General features: G+C 37.2%; 1 protein-coding gene across 7 annotated transcripts in view; it reads left to right on the forward strand.

Moving 5' to 3' along the window:
* Positions 1–21,748, forward strand: part of MID1 (midline 1) — a 242,466-nt gene that overhangs the window by 195,849 nt on the left and 24,869 nt on the right. For all 7 annotated transcript variants that reach the window (XM_051794943.1, XM_051794944.1, XM_051794946.1 and 4 more), the window contains 4 exons: positions 1,443–1,538; positions 14,397–14,504; positions 17,618–17,766; positions 21,162–21,289. In XM_051794943.1, the coding sequence (XP_051650903.1) occupies positions 1,443–1,538; positions 14,397–14,504; positions 17,618–17,766; positions 21,162–21,289 (481 nt within the window). The remainder of the gene's footprint in view (positions 1–1,442; positions 1,539–14,396; positions 14,505–17,617; positions 17,767–21,161; positions 21,290–21,748) is intronic.

Below are 21,748 nucleotides of genomic sequence, written 5' to 3' on the forward strand. Positions count from 1 at the left end.
CATAGGAGGGAAAGTAGTAGTATGAAGAAAAGAAACCCATTAATAAAAGATGAGGAGGGTTGAAATGAATGAAGGCTCTGCAGAGACACTACAGCCCTTCTTGGGAGGAAAACACGGCCCCACTTCTGGTATTCTTGTTCAATACTTCCTAGATGCCAGGGACTGCTTGGAGGACAAAGCACACTTAAAAGTCAGAGACTGTCAGCTTGTCAGGAATACTAAGCAAGTGACTAGTCTCACACACTTATATAGGTGAATAAGAAATAGCTTGTCATGCTAGAAGTCTCCAGTTATGTCAAAATTAAATATACGGCCCTGAAGTTACTGACATAAATGAATGTTTAGAGTCAGAACTCTTTTTAATGGCTTGCTTTTTTTAATATACTTAAATTATATTTACCAGATCCCTTTTCATCTCTGTGGAAACTTTGCAGTTTTTGCAAAAACACAGACCTTTCCATGCCCATGTGCTTCCAGAAGCTGAAATTTCATGTAAAACAGCCATTATCTCAGATGTGTAGTAAAAAGTGAATAGTTAGTAGCTGCAAGTTCCAGGATGCACAGTAAAGTCCTGGTCCCAAGGCAGCCAGACCAGGGCGTGGGTCACAGCCATCACAGACCTGCTCCTCACATGCCTGGGTTTCCTTTCTGTAGGAGGCTGAAACATTAGTCACTAGATCTCAATCTCATGTGCAACTGCAGAGAGCCAGGATGCAGCTTCAGATCCGTTAGCTGGAAAGTTCTCTTTCTCCCATGGCTGAAGATATTTATGGCAGCCATAATCAGTTGATAAAACCAGACACAAGCCACAAGTTCCCTCTAAAGAACAGTTAGTGAAGGCGCAATCTGTGAGCAGATACTTCATTCTTCTGTGTAGAAAGGAAGCTTTTCTTTAGAATTATTGATTAAAAAACATAACTGCTGAACTAGGGGATTAAATCAATTATATCAACCCCCTACAGTACTGCAAATCCCAAGAAAAAAGTGCTGACCTGTCTACTGGTCCTTATAAGTACAGTTCCAAAGGGGCATGTGCTCAGAGACCTCAGTTAGCTGCTGGCTTTTAAATTCATATGTTAGACTGAGAGCAGGAAATAAGGAGTCAAAAATGTTCTCAGTCAAAATAAGCCACTTCTTTTGGGGAAATGTTTAACTTTTCCTGGTCTTTTCCTTACTTGTCTTTTTTTTCCTCCTGACTAAAACTAATTGCTTAATCTAGTTTTTAGTGGGTCCTTGGAAAGTCTGTTTTCTAGCACTCATTCTTATCTTGAACTTTTCTTCTCTCTTGTCTCGCATAGACAAAACATTTAATCTAATCACACATATAATGGAATATACCAAAATGAGTGTCTCATGTTCATACCTGTATAATTAGATTTTTCAAATATTTACCTAAACATTAAATTCTTTGAAATGCTAATGTGTTCCTTTCTTTTTAACAGCAAAATTTGGAGAGTAACCTCACCAACCTTATTAAGAGGAATACTGAGCTGGAAACTCTTCTGGCGAAACTCATTCAGACCTGTCAGCATGTAGAAGTAAGTACTGAACTCTGTTTGAAATAGTTATAAACCTAATTACATTCACTCCTAGTATTCAGGAGCAAAAGTTTAAACAAAAGCAAACAAACAAACAAACCACAAAAAAACTAAAACAAACAAGTGCAGAACTGAATTAAAATAGTGGCAAATTGACTTGAAACTTTTTCACTGATAAATGGTATTATCAATACAGATGACCTCCTTTACATTCCTTCCTGTTCTGTTTTTATTATGGTATGTTAATATAGCCTCCACCACTACTACACTTGAGCACATCACCTATTATCTGTAACATGTTAATTTTTTTGGGTCCTTTGTGATTCATAGTAATATTTACAGGAAGAAAATTAAGGCAAAGAAATAGGAACACGCAGATCCACAATCTACATTTAGATTTCTATTAGCCACTGTTTTGTTGTTTTGTGTTTTTTTTTAAATCAGAATTAACTATCTAAATACATATATGGCATCAGAAGTCATACATGAAATATATTTATCTTCCAGAGAAGACAGGTGCTTACAGGCCTTTGAGTTCCTTCACTTACATATTCCACTCTGAGTATCACAGGAAATCTTCAGTATGCAGAGATCTGAACCTATATTTCCCAGATATCTGGGGGATTTTCTAGATGTCCCTATGGACATAATAATTCAGCCATGGGAGTGGACACAGGAAGAGAAGAGTGTCCAAAACAGGTTCTTGTTTAGCAAAACTTTTCTTTTTACTTTTTGCCATGGAAGTTCTCCATAGGGCTTCTTATTTTCTCTCTTTTTTTTTCAAACTAAAATTCAGCAATCTAATTAAGCTTAAAAGCAACTTTTGTTTTTAAATAGATTCAAAGTCACATCTTAAAAATTTGGCTTCTGCTTAAGTACCTTGTTGAGTGTGGTAATCATAGAATCTTAGAATTCCTAAGGGTGGGAAATACATCTTAAGATTGAGTTAACCCAGCACTGCCATTTCACCTCTAAACCACATCCCCAAGTGCCACTAATGGCACATGCTGCATTAAAAAAAAGAAACAAAAAAGCTCACCCAAAAAAAGCAAAGCAAACAAAACCAAGACAACAACAAAAAAAACACCAAACCAAACCAGACAAACAAACAAAGCCAACCAACCAACTATTCTTCCAAAGACACTGTCTTATCAATTTTCATATCTGCTCCACAGCTGTGGAGCCTCAGTAATTTCTTGGAGCTCAATAAAACCATTAAAGTCTATCCACAGTATCAGACATGAGGTGAATGATTTAATTTCTTTGTATAGGCACCAATAACACCAGGCAGAACAACTGGAACGACTGTAGTAGGTAATGTGAGGCAGAGATAAGGCACATTTTCTTCCTCTGTGTATAAATCTCAGAGCAAACCCCACGAAGCAGATGGGCTCAGGACAGCATAAGGCCTCTTCTTCAGTGATGGCCTATGTCCAGGATGTGCTAGATTTGCAAAATTTAAAATTGCTCCTCCATCTTCTCTGCAGTTCTGCAATATATTACCAACTCTAAGGTTTAGTATTACAAAGAATCCAACTTGTTCAACTGGTAACAGATGCGCTACTGTCCCTGGAGTCCTGTTGTAGAAAATTTCTCTGTAGACGTAAAGCAATAGCAGCAAAGTTGCTAATGAATTCCTACCATGTTTTATTCATCAAATTAGTCTAATTAGCATTTAAATTAGCTAAATATTAAGAAATGAGCTTCAGTCAAAACCCTGGACCTCGGCCGTGCTGGAAATCTGGCAAGTGGGGATGTTGGAGTAAACTTTAAAGTTATCTCTGTTCCTCAGAGCTCTGTAAAAACCTCAGATATGATGAGCATATCTCCAGCATTAGGGACACTGTGGCTTAGATAGATTTTTAAAAAGTCAGTACACTCTTTCTTTTTGCTTCTTTGTGATAAAAGTTTATCCCAAACCAGGAACCCAAATGAAGTAAACAATATATTGGTTGAAACATTAATGTTACAAATTTAAAATTACAAAATATTAGGAAAGGAAGTGACTGTATTAATGTTTTCTTTTTCATTTTTTGATACAATATATTACAGATAATGATATAAAATACATTCTACAACATTTGTAAACACGTAAAAACATAGGCAGTACAGTTTAAAAACTACTGTTACATACTTTGATTTTTGTTGCCTAATTTGAATAAATTTTAATGTTGATTTAGATTTTGGGGGGGTTAAAACCAGTTCAAATAAAAATAAAAGCTTTTAGTTTCACATATAGTTTGAACTCTGAAAAACAAAGAAGGAAAGGAAATTATTATATCTGTGTTAAAGTTACCAAGTTTTTATTAAGGTATATATAAACTTGAAAAAGTTATGCTAACTAACATTTATTTGTAGCTATCAACAGTAACATTTTTTTAAGCCTTTGTCATGTCGTAAGCCAAAAAAAACGGTATTACATGAAAAATTAAAAAAGAATGTCTTTGGATTTTGATATGGAGCAGAAGCTGATGTTTCTGAAAATGAACAACAAACAGACTCTGTGTGTTTTGAATAAATTAATCCTTGCCAGCCAAACCAAATGTTGTCACAGAGCCACTGTTTCTCATCAACTATGTGAGCTGTCAATGGCTTCCCAGCAGATGAGTGATCCCCATACATCCTTCCCAATAGTAAGTTCTTTTATAGCAAAGGCCAAATCCCAATCACTCTGTGTTTTAAAACTAATGCTTATTCCTTTATGAAAGAGTTATTTTCACTTTATTCTTACATGAGCAGGAGAGCACTGATCGGCGATGTGGGTTATGGAAGCTGAATGCCTTCCAGCCACTGGGGAGGGTGGATCTGGGGTGACCTCTCATCACAGCAATGGAGGCCTAAATCTTAACTATTTTTAGATGGAGTTTATCAATTTATGATGGGATTTATCCTGATCTTGGGTGACGGAAGAAGTCTGCTTCCATTCTTGCATTCTGTGAGTGGTTCTGGTCAAAACAGCAGAATAAATCAAGCCAAACTTGTATTCTTTACTGTTTCATGTACAGAGAGATAATATTAAACATTTTATAACAATAATAACAATTTTAATACCTGAATATCTGATTTCATGCTTAACATGGGTGTATAGTCTATGCTAATAGTTTATGGTAACAATTTTTAAAATACCATTTTCTCCAAAGGAATCACACCCTGAAATGTGAATGCTAGAGACTGTAACAGTCCTTTCTGTCCCAGATCCTTCTGTTTCTTTGCGTGTACACTGATACACAGGGTTTTCTCATCTTTCAGATATAACCCTAACATATTTTTTGTTTTACACTAATTTTTCTGTCTTTCCACTCTCCCTTCCTCTGTAATCCTGTCTGTCAGTTCTTGGTTTTTCAGAAACCCCAAAGGCTGTTAATCAGGAAAGTTTTTGTTTTCCTTCCTAGGAGATGATGGCAGGTCCACACTCTCCTGGTTTTGGCCAGGCTGCTTTCTGCAGAGCACACCCTCACTCAGGGCAGTTCTCTGGGTTGCCCCTGCTGAGGCAGCTCTGCTCCCTGCTCTCTGCAGGGAAGCCAGCTGTAGCTGCCTCCCCAGGGGCAGCAGGCTTGACTGCATAAAATGATAAACTGTTTCATGGGATTAATTATAGCTTTCTCCACAGACTGAGAAAATTGAACGGAAATGGCCACAAAGCAGATATATATTTGTTTGTATTCCTAGTCTGCAGCATTCGCACATCTCATAGTATCTGTAGAAAACTTTTTTAAGAGCATTTAAAACTGTCTTGGATAATTTTACCTTTAAATTTTGTGCAGGAACCTTGGACTAGTCTTCCAAAAACACTGTTGTAAAATTGGGATTGACGGGTTTAGGATATGGCAATACAGGTTAATCCCTGGGTGGTAACATCCCTGTGGTCATACCAACCCACTGCCAGGTTTCCCTTCCTCCTGCTGTGTGCTGAAGTGGCCCCAGTGTGGCCTTTAGCACACATCCCCTGCCTGTGAGTGACGCAGCACTGCCACCCTCCCTGCCACATTCAAGGAGAGGGGGGCTGCACCCTGCTCTGATTGCCTGTGCCTCTTCCAGCTGTATGCAGCTCCAGATTTAGCCACTTGAATCAGGGAAGGATATAATGCTGCAAACACTTAGGTTCTCCCCTTGGTTTTAGTGTCACAGGTTTCTCTGGCTGACAAAGTGGTATGTCACAGCAAATTTGCTTCTTTGTCATAATTTCCATTCTATGAATGTGTGAGGTTCCTGCAGAGGTTTTTCAGATCATGGCATTCATTGACATAAAAAAAAATTTGAACATCAGTCTCTTATGCCAGTTACTTCTTTTCTAAGCAATTTGAGTTTTGTTTCTGGATTTTTTTCTCATCTCTTCTAGGAAATATATGATTAAATGTCTGTTATACAGTCAATGTCATGAATCTTCTCATCTGTTAGGCAGAAACATAATCTGAACTCAGCTTGAGGAAAAATTAGAGCAATTATCTAGGGGGGAGGGGAAAGGAAATAGGTTTTGCTTGTAGACAGCTTTATAACATCTGTATCTCACTCTTTCTCTTTGTTCTGTTTTGTTTTCAATTCACCAAGCATCATAGGAAGCAAATTCTGGACACCACTGCAAAATAATTTTTGATTTCATGAAGAAGAGAAGGCATTTTCCTCTGTGTAACCCTCAAACTGCTGCATCCTTTCCTTTCTGTATGTAGTGGAAATGCTCAGTTTCTAGCTCACTTCTAAAGATCGTCAGGCTAAATCTCAGCATAAAGTTCCCAGCCAAAAAGTGGTTTTGTGTGTGTCAAAATAATAATCACCTGCATAAAAAGTAGTACATTGAAAGACCTTTTATTTCACTGGCACAGATGCTCAGCACTCATACATATTAGATATATTTTAGATCAGTGTAACAGCAGTATTGCAAAAGTGATGAAGGTGGCAGCACCTGAAATTTCCTGCTGTGGCCATTTTTATGTATGACTGATCAAAAAGAGATGAGCCAAATGGTAACACTATAAATAATGGAAATTCAAGTTTCTGGTAAGACTTCAACTATGAGACTCCTCCTTCAAGTTTTGTAGCAAAATGTCTACATCAGCTTGTGTATGAGATACATGCAGCACTTCTGTTACTTGAGGGACAGCAAAGTCAAAACTCATGTGTCAACATGGTTCCCTAAGGACACTCAAAAAATAAAGAGTCTTTGTGGCAATAAAAAGCAATGAGTATCCTATTTTCACTATTTTTCATGGTACTCGTTCCTTGAGATTTGGGATTATTTTAGCCAAAACTCAAGTAAACTGAGAAGTTCTCAATAGGAAAATTTAGTTGGAAAACCTGTATGTAAAATCTGGTGACTGAACTGCAGCAAATGGCCTTCAGTCATACAAAAGTGGCCACTACTAGTTTGAAATAAGGAATCTGCTTTGCTGGGGATTCTTTTTAGGACAGGGCCAATGGGTTAGATAAGTGCTTACCATCACTGTGAGATGCATGTGATAACTTGGCAGATAACTTGGAAAGTAGCTGCACTGAAATTTTCTTTTTCTTTTGCCCCAGCATCTTCCATTTATGTGAAAATGCTTGTTCAGCACCTACATTTATTTGCTATGTTTAAGTGCTAGAAGTAAATGACATTTTTTGATTTCTGAAATAGAAAAATATGACTTAAAGGAAGTCAGGAGTTCTCACTCTCAATAAGAGACTAATTAGCAAACTTCATGATGTGCATAAAACCCTAGGGAGAAGTTCACAGCATTTTTTTTCCTTGTAATGAGAGAAGGTACAAGAGACACTTTCTCTATTAACATTATTTTGATGAAATATATGGCATGATCTCCTTTTAATTTCTAATTACTTTCATTCTACATTTAATTCCACTCTCACAAAAGTTGAATTAATTCAGTGGAAATCTCAGGTAAGCTTTAGGCAGAGTCTTAAATTTATATAGCATTAGAAAAGAGAAACTTCGGAAATAAAAACTAACAAAACATGCTGCATGACATATGGCAATACAGAATATTCATTCAAGGATGTCCTAAGTTGCATGCCTAGTAAGCCGTAGCCTAGTAGTCAAATACTATTTCCCTAAAGAATTATTAAATTGATTTCACAAATTACTAATTAAAAGTATAATGGGTTCTATATATACATAGGTCTGCAGCACTTATGCATGCATTTTATGTACAGATTAGGCACCTGCTGGAATACATTATTGCACCTACAACCGTTTTGTACCATCTGTAAATTGGAGTAATAATTATGGTTAAGTGTCACACAGATTGTATATAAGCTAACAGCAGTGCTTGCCACTGCCTGTGAAGGTGGCCAGTTCCCATTCGTTCCATCTCTCTCTTTGTCTCGCATCCATACATGTGTATGTGTTCAGGTTTTTGTTAAACTGATATTCTTGCAAAACTTTGTCCTTAGACTAGTAAATGCAGCTTAGTTCTCTCTTAACCACCGATTAACTAATGCAGCAAGTAATATTTTGTACCTGCCTTCAGAGACTGTAACTTGTTAGTCAAAATGTTGTCAAGTTATGGAACCTTCTATCTCTGAGACATTTATCTTCATGGGAACAAAATACTCATGAGTTCTTCCTTTTTCTGCCTAACATAAACAGGAATTAGAGCAACAAGGAGGACAAAGGTATTGTTTCTCTTGTGAGTATGTTAAACACAAGGCTAAAGACCCTGGATCCTGGATGAGAGTTTTGAGTACTGTATTAGTTACAAGGGCACTGGTTTCATCTTCATTAAAGGGTGGGCAGTCCTTTGAATTGCATTAATTATTTTATAGTTTTTGCTTTTCTACCCTAAATGAAATGTACCAAACAGAATATTTTGTTCAGCATGGAACAAAGGTTTAATTTCAGCAGGGAAAACAAAGTAAAAAATTAAATTAATGAAAAAATGTTGTTCAATTTAAAAGTATTTTCATTGTTCAGGTTCAAAGAAAGGCCTAACATAAAGGGCAAAAATAATACATGAAAATAATAATATCACCTTTTTCCTGCATCTTTAAAACCCACATCCTCCTAGGGCTTAGTTTCACAAACAGCTTAATCTGGTCTTAAGACTCATTGATGTCAAAAGTCTCCCCACCTCTGTTTCTGCCCTCTCCATTGTGCTTCTCTACCTGCTGCCCTTGTGTCTGTGCAACATCCACATCAGCCAGGTGAGCTCAGCTCAGACATTGTTCCACCTGGCTGCACCAACTTCTGAAGAAGGAAATAAAATGGGGAAGACCTTTGCAAGTTGTGAAACCATGGTTTGTCTCACAATAAATGCCTTTCTCCACTGTGCTTTCCTATCCTGAGAAATGTCAGCTATAGTTCCAGTATGATGCTGCATTTGTATTTTGTAAAAACAATACTTGTTTCATTGAAGCAAGCGTAGTCGATGGTATTTACAGATATCAGCATAATCATCTCTGGAGTAGACCTTTATGAGAACTTTCCAGATCATCCAAGTTTATTTTTTATATTTTTAATGGGATTAGTATAAAAACAATTAGTTGGTTTAGGTTTTTTTTCCTCCATGAAACTTCTGGTTCAGTTTTGGTTTGTGATTGGATTGTAAATGTCACTAGAGGACTGCTAGGTATCTTGCTGGTTAGTTTCTCAACAATGTGTTTCAAAGCGCAGTGAGACAAAAAACTTTAAAGTAATATTTTGGTTAGTAATATGAGTATTTCAGTCTTCTAAAAAGGGTTTGCTTTTAGTCAAGATTGGGGCAGATAGTCTTATCTGCCTGACCCAAAGTGGTTAAGCTATCCTGGCCTAATCGATTCTCCATTCACACAATTCCTAAGTAGCCAGGGTAAACTGGCATATTTTTGTACTGACCTTTGTTTAACCTGCTCTGAGACTGCCTCTAAACACAGGTCTCCTAGTTAGAGATAGATGTGGAATGCAAACAAAAACAAAGCCTCTGGCACACTTGAAATGGAAGATGACCGTTTCTTTTTCTTTTGCACCATTTCAGAATAAAGGATTTGTCGAAGATCCATTTAGATGGCAATCTGAGTAATACCATGTATTTCCAAAGGCTCAGTTTGTCATAATAGACAAAATCAGATTTACACATAGACTAGACAAAGTCTGAAAAAGTTATATTCCAAGAGTTTCTTTTGCTCTACAGAAGACTAAATTGAATAATCCGTAATATCAAACAGGGATATGGAATGAAGGAAGTTTGAATTCATGACCCTCATTCAACCTAGCCATCCATAAAAAGAAAGAGAAGAAACTTTTTCATAAATGTGCATTAATCATTATCCTTTGTATTTCTATTAATTAAATAAATGAAACATGGACAATTTTAAAATATTACTTCAATGTATTGTGGATCTATGAAGAAAAGTTTTTCCCTTTACAACACAGAGGAAAATAGACCTCTCTCTTTAGAGGAGTATAATCCTTTAATTCATCTAGGGACTCTAATCCAAGAAAATGTGTTCCACATCTACATGACAATGAAGAAAGTTTTCCTAGATAAACAGGTACCAGCCATTATATGTAATCGCTTTAGATTTTTTTATCCCAGTTTCTGAGCTTGGTGTAAGAAGGAATTCAGGCTCAAATCTGGAGAGAAGTATATGACGATGTACAGTTGTTGAGTGGAATCCTACCATTTGCTTTTCTCATGTTTTTGTTTTCTTGTGAGTATACAGTCATTCTATAACTATCAACTCAAATGCATAAAGAAAAATTCATACCTCTTCTTTACCTGCATACCCACAGCTACAAAGAAATTATTTTTTGAGGAATTGAGACTATTTTTATATCGTGAAGCTGAAACTCAAATGCATACCTCAGTTTCCAAAGATAAGGCTGTTTCTACCACCTACTTTCTTTCACTTTGTATAGTCAGTGCAGGACTAGTAAATAAAAATTGCTCTGGTTTTGATGAATTTGTCCCAGTCAGTGTAGTCTTAAAAAAGCAGGCCACCTCTAATTTAGGGTGTCTTATTTTGCTTGTCAATTAGAGATTATTTGCCAAAAAGACACATGAAGATTTCCACTTGTGGACAGTATTGCCTTACCCATAAGGAATCTCAGAGTGAGAGTTTTGTTCCTGCAAGGAAAATTCTGCTGAGACACTACAAAAAATCCTTTTCTTCAGTATATTAGTTGATGAAGTTTTTGTGGGTATGACTTTAGCCCTCTGACTGTTTGCCTTTGAATTAACCATAGAAGCTCCACTGTAATCTCGAATCTTTAGCCATGCTGTAGTGCTGTGGTTTCTCAAACATCTGCTGGGGACTTTGAAACCACCACATTCATTTTCTTATGACCTAAGCTGCAATTTAATTCAGGTCTCTGAAGATGAAAGCCAAGGAAGCCTCTACAGAGAGCAGAACACTTCCAAAACAGTTCTGAGGCTGTGGAGATGGGAACAGCTGGCCTGCTCTCCCCTTTTGGTTGGGAGGGATTGTTGTTTCCAGGTCCCTATCAGACATCTGAGGAACCCCCATTTTTCTTTTTTTACTACAACCACTTCCTGAGGCGAAGTGCAACAGTCCCTATCCATCTGCCCGGAAAACCTGGAAAGAAACTTGAAATTTGTAAGGGTTTTGTTTGGTTTTTTTTTTCAGTAACCTGTTTGAGATCTTTGCATATTATAGAAGTAGGAATAAATTCCCCTCAAAAGCGGGAGGACTAGAATAAGTTCTTGCTTACTTGTTTGTAGACGATGTCATAGTTCTTGCTAAATCATTACTAAGCCTCTGTTTTTTACTGTGGAAAAATGTAGAATGTAAAACCTCAAATATTTTCACCAGACAGAACTTGCATTCCTTGGCCAGCCCCAGCTGGAAGTTATTGTCAAGGTTGTTGTTCATCAAAGGACTCAAGCAGAAGGCAAAGCCTTATTCTGGTATTTCTCTAGCACCTGTACAGTGGAGCCCTGATCCATGCCTATGGGTCTTTGGTCTGACATATGACTCCTAGGAAACAAAAAAGTAAATAATATTCAGTGGTAATCTCACAAATGGTCCCTTTAGGGCCACAGCTAATATAGTGCACGTAAAATTAGGCATGTGCTCAATTATAAAGTTATTACTCAATCAGAGGTTTTGTAGGCTGAAAATGTGATTAAGGAGTATTTCAGCTTGAGAAAAGCCTTGGATTAAATGTTGGGGTTTGGGTTTTTTCATACAAAGCTCAGATGTATCATATAATTTGGGAATATTCCTTTCATTTTTAATAAGCTTGTGCAAGCTATACAGTTGGAAATGTCTTCAAATGAAGTTTATAAAAGAGTGTACTATTCAGATTTCAAAGAAAAAAAGAATTCTGCAGTCAAAGAAATCCAAAGGTTTTTTCCCAAGCATTTTGGTTTTCTAAGTCTAGGGCTTTTTAAGTTAAGATTCAGTTAATACATTGTTATTCAAATCAACCAGAGCATTAAATGAAACAATATTGACTTAACCTTCCTGTTACTCTATGTTTCATGACAGTTATCCCAAAAATTAATTAGTTCTGCTTGACAAAATGAGTTGGTGATGTAAGTGTTGCTAGAAGTAACACTTTAAGTGGAAGCTACTCAAAAATCCCATGAAGTGTTACTGTAATTAAGTGCCAAAAGTATTACCATAATTAAGTGCTGAAGTTGGCTCTGGTGTGAGCTGACCTTGGTATTGATCCAGGAGTTATGCCTACAAGCAGTGGATGTGATCACTGCCACTGGCTAAGCCTGTGTAGGATTCCCCACTCTTCGGTGGAATTTCAGTCTACTTGTGAATCTGAAGTCGGGGCTGGGGAAACTAGCACACTGAACAGCTTGTTGAGAACAGCCCTGCAGAGTTTCGTGCTTGAAGCAGCCAAGGTGGTGGGACAACAAGGAGAGGCAATAGGAAGGACAGTGCTGACTGATTAATTTTTCCTGGCTACCTGAGCTGTCAGTGGAGAGACACTGGCACTGCTGGAGGCTTTGGGTGAGCTGCTCAGTGGTCTGTCTCTCCTCATGGACTGTGGTGAGAAGCCAGGCATAGCAAACAACTAACCTAAGGAGATAGGTAGGCACCTAAAACAGCACGGTGGAAGTTTCTTCATCTTCACCTCCTGCACGCAGATCTTTTCAGCACTTACAGTTACATCGGACCCCTTCCAAAAACAAATGTATTCTCTCTTCATTATCTTGATATCTAATTAATAACTAAGCTTCTAAAATGTGCAAACAAACCTTTATTTTATGAAGGTTTGAGAAGGATAATCCAAAACCTTGATGAAAGCAAGCCTTTGCAAAAAGTCCCCTCTTTGCCTGGAGGACACTGTGTATTTCACATAAGGAGGTTATTTGTAAAATTGGTCCTGGTCCAAATTTAGATATATAAGCATTTGCTTAAGCTTAATGAGCTCCATAATGTGCTTACAGGTAAATGCATGTTTAAGCACATTGTTGGAAGGAAAAAAAAAAGAATGCTGATGCAGATCAAAGGGCTCATCGGACTGAAAAAATAGCCAAGGGGTGAAATACAGTTACTTGTCACCTGAAACTATTGCCTGTTATTGTTCACCACTGATTCTTACTAGCACAGTGGAAAAGGTGACATGGCTGTAGGGGCAATTAGCCTGCTTTACCTTCTTACCCTCTTTTACTCTTAGCAAAGTGCAAATGGAAACATAGCTCTGAAATCAGTCCTTTCAATTTTGCTTTATTCTAGATATGATTAGACCTTTGTGCCTTTTTCTCTGACTCTTTACACATACATGTAAGCTAACCATACTACTGCTGAAGGGGAAGTACATTTTCTTGTTGTACAAAATGATGACTTTTCACCAAAAAAATCAACCTCCTCCAGAAAAAACCATATTCATCTGAGAATCAAAACTTTTCTACTATCAGTTTTCTTGTTATTTCTTTTACAAAAGTCAACTTTTTCCATAGAAAGCTAATGTTCTTTGTGAGCTTTTTTGCATTAGAAACAGTTTCATTGGCTCATATATTTATACTTTAGAAAACTACATGAGCACATCTATTATTTTCTGTCTGATTCACTGTGGAGATAAAACGGGAATAACAAAGGCAGTCAAGACACATGACTTGGTATTGTCACTTGGATCTTTGGTAGTTTGAAACTTTTGGGAACCAATATGTGGACATATATGGGTATCATTAGTTCACTTCCTTTCCAGTAAAAGAACTTGGGGTCATTAAATGCAATTGGAAGGAGGGAGGTTCAAATCCCTCTAAAGAGAGAGTTGCTCACTTTCCTCTGAGTTAAACTGTGGAGCTTATTGCTGTAAAATGGTGCAGACACTTAAAGTTTCCAGGGGTTGAAGGAGAGACCAAATAAATCCATGTAATATAATTCTTCTGAGGATTAGTAATGATGTACAAAGTGTGTCTGATTCAAGAAGACTCTGAGCTGCAAATGGTTGGAGGATGAGAAAACATTCATGGGAGTCATCATACATGTTGGGACTTTTTCCTTACATGCTTTACTAGCAGATCCTGGCACTAGCAGCAGTGAGAGAGGGGATACTGCACTAGATGGATTGTCTGATCCAGTACTCGTGCTCTTAAGTGCACTAGTGTTCACTGCAGTCCTTTATATGGCTGGAAACTGTGATGTGTTAAGCACATCCTGAAGAGACGTCATTTCTCACTGATGTGCAGTAATGACTCAATACTCACAGGACCAGGCTTTTTCACTTGGGTTAGAAATACCTGATTATCTGTTTGCAAGTCCTACCTCCTGTTAAAAAAGACATTGAGACTCAATTCAGTATCTCACAAAATACAAGAGAGAGAGAGGAGAAAATAACATACAGGTTATACACAGAAAGAGTAAAAAAGTGCCAAACACAACATTTTTTAAATTACAATTTTCAAATTAGAAAAGGGGAAAGGAAAATGTTAAAAACGGTTTTGTTAATCATCTTTGTCTTTGTAGGTAAATGCGTCCCGCCAAGAAACCAAACTGATGGAAGAATGTGACCAGCTCATTGAAATTATCCAGCAAAGAAGACAAATAATTGGAACCAAAATCAAAGAAGGAAAGGTAAAAGCTTTTCTTCTTTAGATCCCAAGCAGGTCAGTACTGCTTCCTTGGGTTTACAGCTTTTTTGACTGCAGGTACTATTAATACAAAATTGTAAAAGTTCTTATGTAGTCCTGGGCTACTGCTACTTTCATGTAAAGAAGAATGAAATACTTGAAAAATTAGTATGCTAGACCTCAACTGTTTATTTGGCATTTCTCTTACTAAGTGTAATTGTGTTTTTTAAGGATGAAAACAGACATGATGTCACAATCAGTAAATCACAATTAAATTATGTCTACTTAATGATTCCTGAACTATGTTTTATGCCTGACAGTTTTTCCCCCCTAGTTTTTACTTTCACAAAATGTCACAGCATTTGGAATCCTGTCTGGAAATTATCTACATGATTTTTTTTCTAGATAATTTCATTATTTATTCAAATACTATCACATAAAGATTTTATTCCAGTCATTGCATGTGTGTGTGTAATTCATGCGAATAGGAAGTCTTAATTTATTTACAAAAAAAGATATTAAAAAACATGCAAGAAATTAAATTGTGTGCATTTCTAATTCCTGAGGTTCAATGATTATTTGTGGCAAACATACTGAGCAGGAAAAATCTCTGATATTTAAGTTTCAACACATTTTGCTAGCTGTTAACTCAGAAATGCATTACAGTTGAATTAATATTTTTATTTGCTAGGTGCACAGTATTTACTTTTTAACTGGTAACCTAACTAAGTAAAATATAAACTCTTCTTGTGTGGGAAAAGCTCAGGAAAGGAAGAAAGTCAAGAGCAGGTTAAATGGTTTATGTGGCTGTCAAGATATTCCAATTAAGTTGAAATGAAAAACCTGTAAGCAGGGGCTGACTTAAACATTTTTGAAGCCACAGGTCCTGTACACTGCGTGGCAGAACCTGAATTTCCTCATGCTGTTAACAAAATATAATTCCCTTCAAATGGAATAGATGATCTTCTTCATGTTTGCTTCAACTCTGTTTCTCTGTGCAGTGAGACCAGATGTGCTGCCAATGAAGTAGCAAACTTTCCATTCATTTGGATTTGTGCTATATGCATGATTGTTTTTAAAAACTTTTCTTGCAAAGATGTATTCTAATGTCCATTTAACATGGAAGATTTACAACACATTGACTTCAAATTTATTTGAGCAGAGCTGATATCAGAATCTGTCCCCATTCTTTGTTCTGCTTTGTTGAGCCAAAAGTGATATCAGTGGAGGTCCAGTAAAGATCTGGAATGCTTTGACCCAAATGTTGTATATGTTGAAAGATTTCAGGGGTTCAAGAGACTCATGTGAAAAGCCACAGAAAATTCTGCCCAATGTATCTTCTTTTAAGGGGGCCTTTCTGGAAGGTAGGGCATGACAGATCTCTCTGTAGGACTGTAGTTACAGCTACAGAGCTAAAAACATTCAGGTATAAAGTTCTAGCTGTGTCTACAAGCCTGGAGATTCAGCCTTGAAGTCACACAAGTGTGAAAACCCGGTGCAGCTCCATCCTTAATCTCACCTATCACTTGAAACCTACAAAATCCCACAGATCTTGTAACAGGAAAAAAACAAATATCAACTAGATAAGATAATTTTAGGGCAGATTTCATTCCTACCATTGCAGAAGTGGGTGGGGAGTGAGTGAGATGAGACTCTTCCTTTTACAATTTATCATCCATTATCTTCTTGAAGAAGATATAAAAAAAGAAGCAAGCAAGCAAAAAACATATGTCACAAATCATAACATGCCTGCTTTTGACTGCAAAAAACTCACAAGGTAACATTTATTTCAGTTCACTGTTTACTTTTTAATTAATAAGGAGATGAGCTTCTTAACACTGCAATGAACCTTTCCCGGTTAGACTGGTGTAGACCAAATTGTAATCTCTGCAAATGCACAGGCAGAGAAAGCATTATGGCATTAGTTCATCCTAGAAGCTGGTCAGATCATTAGCATTATTAAAATTCATGCGTTCCCAGCATTTTCCCTGCTTTGTTGTTTCTATCTTTAGAAGAAATACTAATGTTACATGACATTAATCATTTGGCCAGTATCTTTTTTGGAAAGTTTTTCAAAAAAGTTTATTTTCCTACTTATTTCTGTTGTCAGATAGGTATACTAAGTCACCCTCATTTATGCTTAGGATGCAAATATATCTGAAATTTAACTTAGCAGCTTCATAGCTTGTGCCGTAATTCCTGAGATTGGGAATGTTGTCTTGATCATAAATTTGAATATTTCTGCCAATCCACTTTGTTGTTAGTTTCCTCATTTTGAATGTAACTGGCTCTTAATGTGCCTTTCTAAACTCCAGAATTACTTAATTTCCTTCCTATTTCTTACTCCTGTTCAAACTATGGTCCTGATGTGATAACAATGGAAAGGACTCCCAGACCTTTCAGGAACTATTCTAGTTCCTGGAAGTTTTGTTAGCCAACATTGTCTTTAAATGGAGGACTGACTGTGCCCTTTCCTAACCTTTCAGCTAATGATTACAGTCACATCTACTGTGTTTATCTCCAGCACATATGTTTGCAGTAATAATAATCATCTCTCCAGCACTACTGTGCTTTTGTCCAGTTAAAAATATCCAACAAGAAAACACCCTGTTTGACTAAAAGCACATAATGAGAAGGTCAGGTGTGTCTTCTTAGTAGAACCACAGTCTTTTTCTGTTAAGTTATATTTTAAGATTATTTCTTTTTATGAAATTCACTTAAGTAATAGGAAAAATGTAGTTAATCTATAAGATGTCTTTAACACAGATCTCATAATTTCAGGGAAATGGTTATCTAAATAGCCCTTAGTTATCATGTAAGCAGAAATTACCAGGAAATTACGTTCCTTCTGCTGGAAAATAGGCCAGCTGTGCTTGTTTTGGCTCTCTCCCTTTGTTTTCCATGTGGAAAATATTCAAGCAGAAAGGCTGTGCCTGTCCCTTACTGAAAATGTTGCATGGCTAGATGGAATTCCCCACAAAGCTTGTTTGAAAGAAGCTCTTGTCACCGAAGTCATTTGTCTTAACTCCTCCTTTGCCAAGGTTTGCCTCTGAAGTGCAAATACAATCATGATACACACCTTAGAGATGTGACTGCTTTCTTATGTTTTCACTCCAGGTGGTGAGGTTGAGAAAACTGGCTCAGCAGATTGCGAACTGCAAACAGTGCATCGAGCGCTCGACATCCCTCATCTCTCAGGCTGAGCAGTCGCTGAAGGAGAATGACCACGCTCGATTCCTGCAGACAGCTAAAAATATCACTGAAAGGTAAAGAAGATATTCCTCTTGATAAGGAGAAAAACCTCACTTTAAGGTTGTTGAGTTGTCATAATTTCCGTAGTCTTGTCACACCACAGATGTGGTCAAAGACAGAGCAGTAATTGACACACACTCCTAAGACACTACTTTGTGCTGTACCAGAGTGGGAAGAAACCTTACTGTAATGCTAAATCAAAACACCCCTTTGAGGAGCAGTCAAGAAAAGGTGCAAATTAAGATTTAGAACAGTTAACAGCATGCACAAATGAAAGAGGTAGAATGGTTGCCAAGCAGATGTCTGGTACTAAACACACCAAAAAAAAAAAAAAGGTTTCTGGAGGCTGAAATTCCTACTTCATGAAAAATTCTGAGATTGAGAAAGAAGTCAGGTAGGAAGTACCTTCCTTAGAAGAAACTCGTAATGGTCTTAATGGATACATATTTTTCACCAAATAGCAAACCACCATGCATCTTTGAAGAGATAGAGATTAAACAGTCTGAATGTCTGGAAGTTACATCAGTTACTGTGTTGGGTCCCTTGGTACAGGGAATTTCTATTGTTTTTAGGGTCCTGGCTTCTTTTCAACATGTCATATATATCAAGGACCCCAAGAAAAGGACTGTGCTATCAGAAATTTTCAGTGCAATGCTGTGAATGCTGAAACATTCCCACTGAATTTCTGTAGTATTTTTTGATGAAAAAAAATGTTCTGTTGGAATTATCAGCTGTCTGGCAATCAATCAATAATATTTAAAAAACAAACCACAAAACAAAACAGGGAGAATATCTCTGAACAATGAAGAAGAAAACCATCAAAAGTACGCTTATTCATTCAGCTATTTCTTTATTTCTGGGTTTGCATTGTATTTTTACATTGTCCAGTCAATTCTCCCTGAATCCAAAGCATGAAATTCCCTGCTCCTATTATGTATTTTTTTAAGTCTACCACTTACTGTGGTTTGCTGTATCAGTCTTCAGCAAAGCCATCAACACTGGGTTGTTCATTACAGTTTCAGAGAATTGAAAATCTGTTGAAAAAGGCAAGGCCAGGCAAAGCAGTGGAGAATATGTGGTCTTTCAGACTTAGAGCCTAATTCGTATTCTGTCACCAAGCTACATTGTGGCATCCCAGTTGAAGCTAGTAGTAAAACTACCATGAGTACCAAAAGCGAAATGTGGGGGTCTGTCCTTTTTTCAGTGTTCAGCAGAACCAGCAGTAGGGCAGATACCTGTGGAGACACAGAGCTTTTTAAGTGACTACCAGAGAATAGTCAGAGAAGCTCCATTTTGAACTTGTAAAACATGAACAGTTGCATCATAAATACAGTCACAGGAGAGACACTGGGAGAGCAAAAATGAGACAAGCTGACATATGGGCCCAATCAAACTTAATTCTTGGCTATCACAGATTGCTGTCTGTAATGAGACGGCTGTGAACGCCCTGCAAATCAGGGAATCATTTCAGGCAGAGAATAAAACCAAGGGTAAAAAAGCACCAAGTGCTTACAGACAAATTGCAAATGGAAAAAGATACTAAATCAGATTAATAAATTATTCCTCACAAGTAATTCTTAGTTCTCATGTGGTGAGCAACATTTTGTCTGCTTTTAAACTGCTCATGTAACAGTTTCACCAGGGCCCTGAGCTCCAGCAGCTAAAGCAGTCTCCTGAAATCATGCTCATTGCATTTCTTCATCCACATATTTCAAAGTAATTGGGGTATAATATTCTCTGTTGTAAGCACAACTGGTAGCTATGCAAGCAAAGTCATTACACACACTCTGATAATTTAGGCTGTGCATTATTTGCAGTGTGCAAAATGCGTTTATCCCAGAAAAACCCTTTCCAACCAAGTACAGTGTCAGAACAGAAAGAATTACAAAATGAAATTCAGTCCTCTGAACCTAATATTGTGACATGGTGTCTGAAATTGTGAATTGTTGAGCTCACCAAAATCTGAGTGTAACACATGTAATCACAGAGCACCCTTTGCATGGCCCCAAATGACAGTCCAAAAAGGCCTGGTGATACAGTCTACATAATAAATATGTGCTTTGTGGAGGTGTTTGAATAAGCTCTTACAAAAAAATAAAGAAGTATAAAAGCTGAGAGAATTTTTCGCTTTAAATACATGGGGCAAAAGGCACTTCAATAGGGTTCCATAAGAAAAAAAAATCTGTCCTAGGATCTACTTTTAATTAATTTCTACACCACAGTTGCAAGAGAAACCATGTTCAAAACTGTATAACAAGAATTGCTGACTAGGAACCCTCCTCAGCTCGGTTTCTGAAAATTATGCTGAAGACAATGAGATGTACAGATCAGTTTTTGACTCTCTTAACTGTACTTTCCTAAAATACTAAACAAAAAATATATGAAAAAATAGTCCTTAGTAAACATTTGTCTCAGAGCCATTTCAATTCTGTCTACAGAAAAAATACTCTGATTTGGGAAAATTTTAGTTGAAGCAATCAAAATATTTTTATCTGACACGTCATGAATGACAGATAACAGACATGCATTGTGTGCATGGTTGTCTGTTTGTCTCCAAACTGAAGCAATTGACCAGTTTCTAATGAGGCTTAGTAATCTCTTTGCCTAAATCAACTGAACCTTCTGTAAACATATCCAAAATCCAGCTCTCGAGAAATACGCATTTTGAGATACCAGGCTGAAGGATCTGAAAAATCCTTCCTGATGGCAGTTTTCTTGTGAAAGTTCATCTCTTTATATTAGTACAGCAGGACAGAGAAAATGTGGATGTAGCTCCTGAAATGAGGTAGGCAAAGAAACCTTTTGTTTTTGGAGGAAATGCAAGTATGCACCCATGCTTTTCAGGGAAAAGCCTTTCAAAATAAACTGTGCTGACATCTATTTGTTTTATCTCCCCCCGTGCCTTTTGAAGTTAACAGCAGTGTGCTGTGCTGAACAGCTGAGGAGGTGTGGGGATCTGCACCAAGCCCTTGGGATAGCAGTGCCAAGGAATGCCTGGAGCCAGAAACTGCTTGGAAAAAGAAGGGTTGGGAGAGATGCAGCATCTGTCAGGATTGCTTGAAACACAGATAATTATGGTGCTATTGCTACTTTGGTTCAACGGATCATTAGAAAGAACAATTCAAAATATATTGTTGCCTAACTAATATTTTTTTTAAATCTTCCCTGACACTGCATGTTAGACCAAAGTTCAGTAATAAGTTTTTATTGGAGATTTTGCTCTCAAAAATAAAAGTGTTAGGACAAGCTCCTAACTTAAACCACATAAATAAAATACACATAAAAGTTTTTGTCAAGCTTTTTGAGAAAAAAAAATCAAAATGACTGTGATAATCATATTGATCAGGTCAATGTTGACGTGAAATTTATTGTGTCTTGAGTGCTAAAAGAGTTTTTCTTTTCATTACAGGGTTTCCATGGCAACTGCATCCTCCCAGGTTCTAATTCCTGAAATTAATCTCAATGATACTTTCGATACTTTCGCACTTGATTTTACCAGGGAGAAGAAGTTGTTGGAATGCCTTGATTATCTTACAGGTACTTTTTTTATCAAGATGCTATATTATATATTCATCATAAAAAAGTAGTGATAGGATTTTCTTCAGTCTTCTCCGTGGTCCCAACTTTTGCTAACTGCCAGGGCACTCTCACTCCACCTCTTCAGTAAGGGGAGAAAATAAGATGAAAACTCATGGGTTGAGATAAGGACAAGGAGTTCTCTCAAGAGTTACTGCTACAGGCAAAACAGACTCAACTTGGGGAAGATAAATGTAATTTATTGCCAATTAATTGTAAAAGTGGGACACTGAGAAATAAAAATATATCTGAGAAAAACTGTCCCCCACTCGGTTCTTCTTCTTGGGCTCAACTGCTCTCCTAGCTCTTCAACCTCCTCCCCACAGAGTAGGGGTTAAAGTCAGTTCATCACACATCACCTCTGTCACTCCTTCTTCCTGATGCTCTTCCACTACTCTGGCATGGGAATCCTCCCATGGA

This window comes from Manacus candei, unplaced genomic scaffold (assembly GCF_025592945.1).
Source record: "Manacus candei isolate 608988 ecotype Guabito, Panama unplaced genomic scaffold, ASM2559294v1 h1tg000041l, whole genome shotgun sequence".
Taxonomy (NCBI): domain Eukaryota; kingdom Metazoa; phylum Chordata; class Aves; order Passeriformes; family Pipridae; genus Manacus; species Manacus candei.